Source organism: Lissotriton vulgaris, chromosome 9, assembly GCF_964263255.1.
Source record: "Lissotriton vulgaris chromosome 9, aLisVul1.2, whole genome shotgun sequence".
Taxonomy (NCBI): Eukaryota; Metazoa; Chordata; class Amphibia; order Caudata; family Salamandridae; genus Lissotriton; species Lissotriton vulgaris.
This window is the reverse complement of record NC_141697.1, coordinates 978,537,445-978,550,080: the sequence shown is the minus strand read 5'-3', so window position 1 is coordinate 978,550,080 and position 12,636 is coordinate 978,537,445. Positions and strand designations below refer to the sequence as shown.

Here is a 12,636-nt window from a genome sequence, read left to right as displayed (position 1 = left end):
CCCAGACTTTTACAACCTCTGACAAAAGTGCCAATGGTACAATGTCCCTGCCACCAGATCCTCTAGTGGCAAACAACCGCAGATCCCTGAAATGGCCAATAGTACTAGACAATTCCAAAATTATTGGACAAATTTATAATGTTTTTGTAAACCATATGTCCTCTCTCTTAGACAATAACACGGTCAGTAAAAATCTCAGTTTGATAGAATCCCATAAACATTTAACCAACCAACTTGGCGGGATCCTGACCAGGGCAATAAAAAGACCACATAATGCCCAAAAGAACAAACAAACCGGGGTCACCTGGTACAACCAGGACTGCCGGAAAGCCAAGACAGATCTAACTATAGCAGTCAGGGGGGGTTCAACGGACATCGTGAGAACTAAGAGAGCACAGTACAAAAGAATTTTAGCAAAGGCCAAGAAAGAATGGGACGAAAGGGTTTGGTCTGACTTACTGGATGCATGCAAATGTAAAGATCAGACCACTTTTTGGAGCCTCATTGCTAAAGGCACCAGGGGAGTGACAGAATGTAAAGACAAATTTTTAGAGGAAAAGACATGGGTCGAGCACTTTACTATGCTATATTCTTGCACAAGCTCAGGTGAAAGTGGAGGATGGGACAGTTTGCAGGCCCCCCTGGTAGTGCACAATGAACCTCTTGTATTCTCTTTAACAGAAACTATCTCCGCAATTAAGGCAGTTAAATCAGGGAAAGCACCAGGCCCTGATAGAATACCAGGTGATCTTTGGAAACACGAAAATTACATCTGGGCCCCTTACATCAATTTATTATCCAACGAAATCGCCCAAGGAGCTGCCATTCCGGAAACCTGGAAGGGGGCAGAGATTGTGGCTCTGTTCAAGAAGGGTGATGGTCAAATCCCTCGCATTACCGGCCTATCAGCCTTATTGACGTGTTACAAAAAATCTTTGCACGACAGGTTCTCGGTCGGCTTACCTCCTGGATTGAAGAGCACTCTATTTTTACAAAATATCAGGCAGGTTTTAGATGCAAGATAAGTACCGTTGACCAGGTTTTTAGATTTTTATGTTTAGTCTGGAAATATACCATTATAAGGAGTTCCCACATATACGTGGCTTTTGTTGATTTGAAGGCAGCTTTTGATATGGTCCCTAGGGCAGCCCTTTGGAAAACATTAAACAAAATGGGTGTCCCTGGAAATATCCTTCAAATTTTAATTAGACTCCATGAGAACAATTATGCATGTGTAAGATGGGGACCGAATGGAGAAGTCACTGAGAAAATAAAAATAGCAAAGGGGGTAAGGCAAGGGTGCGTAATGGCACCCACCTTATTTTCCCTATATGTCAATGACATCCCTGATACTGTTTTGGGCTGCGAGCATGACTCTCCCAAATTGAGTGGGCAAGCCGTTCCGGCACTACTATTCGCAGACGATACAATTTTAATTTCTCAGACACCTAGGGGGCTCCAAAACCTTTTAAACACATTCAGTTTATATTGTCATGATAAGGAATTAGAAATTAACTCCTCAAAAACCAAAATCATGACAATCAACCCCCATAAAGGTTTCAATAAGGTTTTTAAAATAAATAACGAACCTATTGAAGAAGTCCCCAATTTTAAATACCTGGGTATTATTTTAGACAGTGATATCACATGGAAAACGCAATTAGAGAATTCAAAACTAAGGCTAACCCAAAATCAGGCACCAATCCTAAGGAAACATAGGAATAGCCATTACAAAGCAGTCTCACCAGCTATTGAACTATTCAAATATAAAGTGCAATCTTCTTCACTTTATGGTGCGGACCTTTGGGCTTATGCTTTAAAGGATACCTTCCGAGTGAGGGAAAATTCCTTCATTAGGAAACTCTTAGGGATACCTGGGTCAACTCCAATGACACCCATATTATGGGACCTTAACTTTAGGCGTACTGATGATTATGCTTCTCTTCGCCCACTACTCTATTGGGTCAGTTTATGGTCCACGGAGGAGCTGGCTGTCTATAGAGAAGCTTTACAAGAGATATTGGCAATAAAGAATACCACGTTTTTACCATGGCTAGAGTACGTCAAAAAATGGTTTGAAAAGTTAGGGTTAAGCGACTTCTGGTTTGACCCTGATTCCCTTACAAATGGTTCAAAACATATCCTGAAGCAAAGGTACTGGGACTATACTAGAGACTCAGTGCTTGCAAATCCCAGAACAGGGACTCTAACTTCAAAATTTTTTGAAACTAAAATGAACATGCAACTAGAGCCCTTCATGGACGAAATCCACCCTCCATTGGCTAAAAGCCTATACCTAAAATTCCGCTATGGCATTTTGCTAATAAAAGATAGAACAACTGGCTGGAATTGTAATAAAGGGATGACTGGGGTTGCGGGATCCAGCATATGTGAGTTATGTGAAATGGGGGTGAAAGAAGATGAGTCCCATGTTTTATTTATATGCCCAGCATACCTTAAAGCAAGGAAAAAATGGCTCAAGCCGATCTGTAATAGACTAGGCCTTAGACAAACCAAGGTTGGTTTGAGAATATCTAAAGGTGATACTGCACAACCGATTGTGTTTAGCCTAAGTCGTTTTCTCCTATGTGTTGCCTTGATTAGGAAAAAGGAAAACCAGAGAACTTAAATATAAAGGGGCTATTTTACCATGTCTTTGACTGTCTGCTAGTATAATACTGCCTGTCTTATTGTTATGGTGTATATCACTTTTTAAACACAACAGATAATTAATTTATTATTTTAACTATGTGTATATCTAGTTAGTGCTCCTTACAGTAAGGGGACCGACCAGGAACAAGCTAATTCCGGTGCGGATGACTTTTGCGTAATTTTGCACAAACAAGATGTGGTGATAAATTTTTACCCACTGCTGCTATTTACTATGTATTATAATGATGTACTGTGATTTTAATGTATTGTATCTTACAAGGTTTTTTAAACCGAATAAAGATTGAAATGAAATGAATGAGTGAGACGGAGTGAGTCTGGGAATGAGTGAGACGGAGTGAGTCTGGGAATGAGTGAGACGGAGTGAGTCTGGGAATGAGTGAGACGGAGTGAGTCTGGGAATGAGTGAGACGGAGTGAGACTGGGAATGAGTGAGACGGAGTGAGACTGGGAATGAGTGAGACTGGGAATGAGTGAGACTGGGAGTGAGTGAGACTGGGAGTGAGTGAGACTGGGAATGAGTGAGACTGGGAATGAGTGAGACTGGGAATGAGTGAGACTGGGAATGAGTGAGACTGGGAATGAGTGAGACTGGGAATGAGTGAGACGGGGAATGAGTGAGACGGGGAATGAGTGAGACGGGGAATGAGTGAGACGGGGAATGAGTGAGACGGGGAATGAGTGAGACGGGGAATGAGTGAGACGGGGAATGAGTGAGACGGGGAATGAGTGAGACGGGGAATGAGTGAGACGGGGAATGAGTGAGACGGGGAATGAGTGAGACGGGGAATGAGTGAGACGGGGAATGAGTGAGACGGGGAATGAGTGAGACGGGGAATGAGTGAGACGGGGAATGAGTGAGACGGGGAATGAGTGAGACGGGGAATGAGTGAGACGGGGAATGAGTGAGACGGGGAATGAGTAGACGGGGAATGAGTGAGGCGGGGAATGAGTGAGACGGGGAATGAGTGAGGCGGGGAATGAGTGAGGCGGAGTGAGACTGGGAATGAGTGAGGCGGAGTGAGACTGGGAATGAGTGAGGCGGAGTGAGACTGGGAATGAGTGAGGCGGAGTGAGACTGGGAATGAGTGAGGCGGAGTGAGACTGGGAATGAGTGAGGCGGAGTGAGACTGGGAATGAGTGAGGCGGAGTGAGACTGGGAATGAGTGAGGCGGAGTGAGACTGGGAATGAGTGAGACGGAATGAGTGAGACTGGGAATGAGTGAGACTGGGAGTGAGTGAGACTGGGAATGAGTGAGACTGGGAATGAGTGAGACTGGGAATGAGTGAGACTGGGAATGAGTGAGACTGGGAATGAGTGAGACTGGGAATGAGTGAGACTGGGAATGAGTGAGGCTGGGAATGAGTGAGGCTGGGAATGAGTGAGGCTGGGAATGAGTGAGGCTGGGAATGAGTGAGACTGGGAATGAGTGAGACTGGGAATGAGTGAGACTGGGAATGAGTGAGACTGGGAATGAGTGAGACTGGGAATGAGTGAGACTGGGAATGAGTGAGACTGGGAATGAGTGAGACTGGGAATGAGTGAGACTGGGAATGAGTGAGACTGGGAATGAGTGAGACTGGGAATGAGTGAGACTGGGAATGAGTGAGACGGGGAATGAGTGAGACTGGGAATGAGTGAGACGGGGAATGAGTGAGACGGGGAATGAGTGAGACGGGGAATGAGTGAGACGGGGAATGAGTGAGACGGGGAATGAGTGAGACGGGGAATGAGTGAGACGGGGAATGAGTGAGACGGGGAATGAGTGAGACGGGGAATGAGTGAGACGGGGAATGAGTGAGACGGGGAATGAGTGAGACGGGGAATGAGTGAGACGGGGAATGAGTGAGACGGGGAATGAGTGAGACGGGGAATGAGTGAGACTGGGAATGAGTGAGGCGGAGTGAGACTGGGAATGAGTGAGGCGGAGTGAGACTGGGAATGAGTGAGGCGGAGTGAGACTGGGAATGAGTGAGGCGGAGTGAGACTGGGAATGAGTGAGGCGGAGTGGGACTGGGAATGAGTGAGGCGGAGTGAGACTGGGAATGAGTGAGGCGGAGTGAGACTGGGAATGAGTGAGGCGGAGTGAGACTGGGAATGAGTGAGGCGGAGTGAGACTGGGAATGAGTGAGGCGGAGTGAGACTGGGAATGAGTGAGACGGAGTGAGACTGGGAATGAGTGAGACGGAGTGAGACTGGGAATGAGTGAGACGGAGTGAGACTGGGAATGAGTGAGACGGAGTGAGACTGGGAATGAGTGAGACGGAGTGAGACTGGGAATGAGTGCGACTGGGGGAGTCTAAGTAAGATTGAGAGAGAGAGAGAGTATGGCTAGGGAGAATGAATGAGATTGAGTGAGACTGACTGAGAATGAGTTAAAATAAGTGAGTGAGTCATAGTGAGAATGAGACATAGTGGGACTGAGAAAGTGAAGAAACACTCCCGATCCTTGAGCCCCCGCACCCACCCAACACAGGGAACCCACCAAGAAGTCGAGTTCACTCACTGGAATTCGTGCAGATTACGCTCTGCCACTATTAAAAGTCACAAACGCCACTGGCAAAGAGTGCCGAGAAGCAGTGGCAATCATGCTTAAAGTTTCAAGTGTTTTAGAATGCAGGGCTACAAATTAATCTGGTATAATTCAACATTTTAAAGGTGTCACACAGTACTATGCTAATGGCAGGGTTGACCACCGCCATGATGTAATATTATTCATTAAGGAATAAACGAATGATCCAGCTGTGTTGAGGAATTTGTTTGAAAAAACATTTGACTATACCACTCTTATTTTTATTTTTTTATAATTCTTTTTGTTAAATATTCACCGACATCTGACATATAATCCAGAGGAATCCCTTACATCATATTCAGAGGAAAAACATTTAACACCTTTTGTGCCAGAGCGTCATGAGTATAGACTATGGGGTAGAGGGATCGTCTGTATCAATGTTAAGCGGAGGGCTGCAGATATGGCCGCGGTAGGAGTTCTATGGGTCCCACATTTTAGACCAATTCCTGGGGTATCCTCTGGCAGTATAAACTGTCTTTACTCTATACATACACCAGTCAGAGTCTTCCTTCCAAGCCTCCACTGCTGGTAGCAGCATCGCACCCCACAGTTGTGCAATGCTTCTCTTAGCCAGCATAAGTCTACTGTGACCCACTGTGTGTGATGGTTATTTAGGTCCGTGGGTTCCCATATGTTTAGGAGGCATCGACGTGCTTCAAGGATTGAATGACAACAGAGAGCACTTTGCTTAGTACTGAATGAATATTGCACCAGTATGTCTGTATGTATTCACACTCCCAAAGGATGTGAAGGAATGTTCCTTCCTGGCCACATGGTCTCCTGCAATCTACTCTATCTACCCTACTCAGACTGGGCTCTGTGATGTATACTCTGGAGGATTTTGAGTTGAATTAGTCGAAGTCTGACCGAAATTGCTACTACTCTTGGTAAGGGCACCGCTGACTATACCACTCTTAATTGTTAAATCCCTTAATAGCCCTGTAAATTAGACAGGTTTGTTACAGAATTAGTTTGAGGCAATCTCAGCCTATCCATTGGTCTTTAAACTCTTGGGTTGGCCACTCTGAGGTGATGTGAATCATACTTCGTAAAATGTGTTTTTAGAAAAAAAGCAAGCATTATTTGGGAAATGTTATTGTGAGACAATGAGCAGTACCAGTGAACAACATGTATGCAAATTTCTTGAAACCCAGTGCCACTTCTCACCAAAAGGACTTTGTGGAATTTTGTCTAGCTCTCTTGTAATATTTCTAGTTTCACATATTGGGTGTAGGTAAGAGGAACAATGTAACAGATGCCTTTTTTGGCATGAAAAGTAACAACCAAGGCACTTAAACCACAGACTTTTTCTGTTTCAATAAAATAAATATAAAAAGAAAGGATGTGAGTAGGTCTAAATTCAGTTTTTATTGCTTACCAAGTTAAAAGAATCAATCACAGACAAATATCTAATCCAAGTCATAAAATTAAAAAGAAAATATTTCTCATTGCATAATAAATAATAAATCCACAATAAACATTCAATACACAATTAAAAATATATATAGAGTCACATTTAAAAAGTGGCATTAACAAATAATTCTCTACGCGCGTTTCGGCGACCAGCGCCTTCTTCTGGAGTAGCCACGTATATCCTGGACAATAAAAGAAAAAAACAGAGGGACCAAATTGAACAAGATAGGCAATTTTTATAAATTCACAAATAAATCAACATAAAATGAGACGTTAACATATTTGACCTACAAATTCACATCAACTTCTTTTTTCTACCCAAACTTACAATTTTCAACTTTGCCTTAAATAGGGGCTTTCATTTCTTTTTGTATTTCAACAAACAGGACTCAGAGGCACATATGGAGGGGGGGGGGTCAGGGGGAAAGGAGAATAAGAGCATGGAGAAACAGGGAATATAATAACGTAATGACCTAATATTTCTGTAAACAATAAAAGGATAATAATTAATGGATATGATGTACAATTGGCTTAGAGCAAAGAGATATGGTATTACTATATTTCGTCCATATTGGTACCATCAGCTCAGAAAGATGTCATGATTTATTTTAAAAGTCCAACAAAAGAATAACACTCAGATTTTTTCCAATTTTCCACCTCTTACCCCCATCAGTGGCTATTTAAATCTACACTGTTTTCCCTAAACTATACTTACGCACTTAGCAAAGGCACCAAGAGGATAGAATGATCCCTAAACTATACTTACACACTTTGCAAAGGCACCAAGAAGTAGAATGATCACCAATGGAGGAGTCGTATCTTGTGTTTAATGAAGAAGAGATCAGGATAAAAAGCTGAAACAAAGCGCCACAATTTTATTATTATAGAACACATATTACGTGTTAAAGGCCTAGTTAATGTAAAGTTTATAGTTATTTTTATTTACCTAATATTTCGAAAAGCCCATACGACCGTAAATCATTAATCCAGGTTCACGGCAGTGGTGCTTTTATTTCTATATAGAAAAATAGTATAGTTAAGGTATTCGTTCATTTCTATATTTTAATGATGAATGCTACAAAAAGGTAAAACAATTACATTTTCAAGGACCATCCAGCATGAATCCTGTATTTTCGTTAGAGAATTGATATTTAAACTTCATATGCAGGATATATTTTAATGCAGAACAGGTCTATAAGTAAAAAAGACGATATAATATCCGATTAGCTGAATATTCTTTAAATTTTTCTGGCAATCGGGTAGAATTGTAACTTGTCTATCTAAAAGTCAGTAACCAAATAAAATACCTAGTTTTTATATTGAATCAGTAGTTGAGCATGTTTTATTTGAAAAAGAAAAGGGGACTATACCTATGGTCTTAAAGGTTGCAATGTTTACATGCAGACCTGTTTAATTTGGACTTCTCAATTTATGTGTTTATAGTATATTTATTGGAGTTTGTTGAGTTCATCATGCTCTCCAAAAGGAGTGTCTTGGCCAACTGGAAAGTTGTTTGAATCACAATCGCTACTCTGACTAGTTTTAAAATGTCTTTAATTACAGGATGGTTCTCTTTTGTTGACGTCTGCAACATGGAGTCAGCCGCTTTCTGCACTTTGGGGAATGAAATCTGTCTTTGATCTGAAGTGAGTTACTTCCATTTACTGACATTGTCTACATGATAGTTTCTTTAAAAGGGTATTATTGCCACTACACAACGAAAAATCTTTCCTGGTGTTTGGCCTTTCATTTTACATGTGCCAATGATGGACAGTGGTCAGTCTCCAGCCCCACTTTTACTTTAACCTCAATGAATTGTTGCCAAATGTATTAATGCTAGACCTTTTGAAAATAAATTAAAGATGGAGTAGATGTGCTCTTCAGAATTTTAGGCTGTATGATTGAAGAGAAATAATAGTGTTACGTGCAACATAGTTTAGCTTTGCCGTGCTTACCTGATTTATTTTGTTATTACTTTTTTTTTGGACTGTACATAAGACAGATGTAGGAAGTTGGGTTTCTGTTGCAGTAACGCCCCCACTTTTTGCCAGGTTTCTGATGCACCTTGGCTTGAAGTGCCCTGGGTCCCTGCCAATCAAGTTCCCAGGGCCTGTGTTCTTTCCCAAAACTGTACCTTTGTACCACCAATTGGCACCTCTCTAGCCACATGTAAGCCCCTTGTAAAAGGTTCCATGAGTACCAAGAGCACTCTGACCAGGGAAGGCCCCTAAGGGATGCAGCACATATTGTGCCACCCTTGGAGGTCCTGTACCTTAACACACTAACTGCTATTGCAGGCTTCGTGTTTTGGTGCAGAGAAAAGTGATGAGTCAACATGGCACTCGTGTGCCATGCCTGCAACCCACTGCCTATGGTATAGGTAAGGCACCCCTCTAACTGTGTGGACTATATCACTGGTGAGGGTACAGTTGCATGAGCACTGTGCCCCTACAGTGTCTAAGTCCATTCTTAGACATTGTAAGTGCAGTAAAGCCATAAAGAGAATATGGTCTGGGAGTTTGTCATTATGAACTCCACAGCACCATAATGGCTTTACTGAATTCTGGGAGGTTTGGTAGCAAACTTCTCAGCATTATAATCCCACACAGATACCAGTGTGAGATTTATTATACCATGCACTCAGAGGGCATCTTAGAGACGCCCCCTGAGAATCGACCAGCCGCTGGTGTGTTCCCTACCTGGTGCACACCAGCCTGCTGCCAAAAGACATGTTTCTGGACCCCTGGGGTTGGAGCCTTCACTCCCTGAGCCCAGAAACAAAGCCTTTCCTGGGCAGAGGAGTTCACACCTCCCCCATGGTCAGGAAGAGCCATCTGTGGCAGGGGAGCTTCTAAGGCCTTGGCCCCTTTGTAACATAACCCCCCAGCCTCTCCTGCTATCAGGAGCAGGCCCCCTTCATGTCTCTCCTCTTTTTCGGCGGGAAGACAGTCTGGAATAATTAGAACAGCCCAGAAGGTGTGCCCATCTCTGCCAGCCCTCACCCTCAGGTGGGGGAGGCAAGGTGAAGCCCACTCTTCAGTGGTCTCCTCTGCAATTTCTGACTTAGCTGGAGCCAATCCCAGAGAGGTCTCCCAGGGCTCCAGAGTCCAAGTTCACCGTGGGTTGACCCCTCCAGGACTCACTGACGTCGCCTGCAGCCTCTACACGGAGACCCCCTGAACCGCGAGTGGCCCAGTAAGGTGAAATCCCACCCCATAAGACACCCCTGCATCCAGCAGCCCTGCGCCCTGGAGAAAAGAACCAGAGGTGCACCTCCGTCCCCAAGCCCTCCAACTTACCTGCGTAGCTGTCGCTTCGTCCTAGAAGTCTACCTGGACTGAGCCTACCGCCAAAATCTAACATAGGCAACTCCCATTGAAAACAGGATACCCGATGCAAATATAGCACCCGGCCGCCCCCTGTTGCGCTGTGGGTACACCTTGTGTGCAAACTTGAGCCCCCCTTTTTCCTGAGCCTAAAGCCAGGAGCTTTGCTCCTTTAACCTTGTGGCCTGCTCGTGAGCAGCCACCAACCGGAAGCCTTCCATCCCCTATTGGATAACATTTTACCTCAGCACCCTGCCGCCCTATTGGCGCCGATGGTATAAGTGAACCATGTGAGAAAAAGACCTACCGTTAGTAGGATACTATATGGTAGTCTAAGATCATGGTTAGAAGAGTTCTCTCCTCTTAAACCTGAGCGACTTCCCGCTGGAAATTAACTCTTCCCACAGCGACATCCAGGTCTGATCTTTCTTACTCGCCTCAAGTCACGCAAAAAAGCTGTTTCCAGAGGGACCGGAAGGCAAAATAATCTACTGCATCGGGATCTTGAAAGAAGAGGGAAGACTTTGCCTACTCTTTGAGATACGAGCAAACATAAAGGTACTCGTGGTTGAAATTGCCCATCAGCAGGAAAATAAAACTACTGCAAGAGAGGATATGATAACCATGTAAAAACGAGAAGAGTCATAAAAGATTGAAGAACCAGATGCTTTTGGGTGCTGGCCTCTGTAACCCGATTAAACAGGAGGTGCTCACCGTATACATATTACTGAACAATAAGAGATAAAAGTTTCAGAAACCCTACAGAAAGTTTCCTGATGAATTGCAAACTAAAAACTGGTAGTTCGACGAAGACTGAGGCGAACTTGATATAAGGATTTCTTTGAATTTGGCAACCAGCCAGTGCCATTGCTATAGAAGAGACATATCCATTTTGGTCTTGAAAAAGATGGTCAAAATTTTAAACTAACCATCGAAACGCGTCGACGCATGGAATCACATAATCAAGGGATAGAGCTATTTCCATAGACATCATAAGTAGAACGTGTCCTGGATCAGTTTCTTATATTTGAGTTCCCTGATATGTATTAAAATGGCAAATAGGATTGTCTGTTATTTGTTCTCTCCTTTGTCTTTACCTCCTTTATGAACAGAAGTGGCGTAGTAACCCCTTCTTTTTAACACAATTTTGTTTTAATGTCAAAAAATGTTTTAATCATGAGGTGCATATTGTTGTATATCTGAATGTAATGATCATGTATTGTTTTTAAAAAATTTCTTTGCAAAATATATAAAAATCTGTTTCTATAACTAAAAATAAAAGAAGAATTTTAGAATCTACTGATTTGTTTGTGACATTCACTTCTAATATATGGGCTAGAACACAGACAACCACATACTATCTGGTTGTGCTAATTAGATTTACCAAGGAATCCCTTTCTTTCTACAACCCAATAGTAATATATGCTTGTCCAGCAGATCGCAGGGAGATCAGGCAGAGGCAGGTGGCATCAAGGAGGTCACCTCACTTCAGTAGGGGCAGTATCGTTCCCAATGGCAAAAAGAGAGTTCAACCACCAATGCCCGGCATCAAATCCCTCACTTCAGCTTGTACCAGGAACCAGCATTTTGTTACAGCATGGCCAGGACGCTGCGCCGAATGTTATGGCAGCATATCAAGCACACGTGGGTGCAGATTCAGAGTACAAGTTCACATGTGCGTGCCAGTAGAGCGCATGCCGCCCGCAATGGTGAACAGATAAAAGCACCACCTCCAGGCCCGGGCAATGTACATCCCCAAAGCGGATCGCAGTCCCGGGCAGTACACCGTAGCCCAATCCAAGATGGCGGCCCTCCAAAACGTCCAGCACCAAAGTTATTTTCTTTACTTCTGCCCAGGCCAAGGAGATGTAATTTATATGCTGCAGCTGACCTTAACCGCGTCATCCGCACCACTCCCTGCACCGCTTGGGGCCGCAGTCCACGTCTCCCCAATCCGTAGCGCTCACGGGCACGGCCTCCTCATCCCCGGCCTCGATTAGGATCAGGCGCCCAGGCAGGGCTCTGCCCCTAGCAGCAGCCTCCGTGTCCGCATCCCGGCGTCTCAGCTGGACTGCACAACGTTCCGAAGGGCACGCTCTCAGAGCTTCAAAACGGATCTATCCGTTCCTCTGGCTTTCCGCTACCTCCACAGACAGGATTCAGCGGTGTGCCGCCCGATCCAGGTAGGATTATTGCAGGATTATTATTACAGCCGGCGGAGCTCGCTTAGTAAGCGGCCATTCCGCTGCCCGGTCGGCCACGCCCCCGACAGTGAACTAACATTTGACGCCCAATCTAAAGCTTTGGCTGGGGTGTGTTTTGGTGTCCTGAGGGTCTTGACACCGCTGTTGGGTTTTTTCCCCCCGAAAATCCGCCAACTCGTCCTCCAGGTGACCATTTTGTCACGATTGGATTACTGCAACTGCCTATATCTAGGGGCAAAGAAGGCTAGCGTCAAGCGTCAGCCGAGGGCACAGAACGCTGCTGCCCGCATGCTGTTGGCCCTCTCGTACACCTGTTCGGTATCCCATGTTTTGCAGAAGCTTCAATGGCTGCCGATGGAAAAGCGTATCCAATTTAAGACGCTTTGTTTGGCGCATAAGATCTTATAACCGCAGGCACCGGCTAGCTTAAGGGAACTGCTGCAGTTCTAT

The 12,636-nt window shown here is 44.3% G+C and overlaps 1 protein-coding gene across 5 annotated transcripts in view; it reads left to right on the top strand.

The window, feature by feature from the left end:
* DCAF1 (DDB1 and CUL4 associated factor 1) overlaps positions 1-12,636 on the top strand; it is a 1,123,544-nt gene that overhangs the window by 756,905 nt on the left and 354,003 nt on the right. For all 5 annotated transcript variants that reach the window (XM_086938831.1, XM_086938834.1, XM_086938833.1 and 2 more), the window contains exon 16: positions 8,220-8,302. In XM_086938831.1, the coding sequence (XP_086794957.1) occupies positions 8,220-8,302 (83 nt within the window). The remainder of the gene's footprint in view (positions 1-8,219; positions 8,303-12,636) is intronic.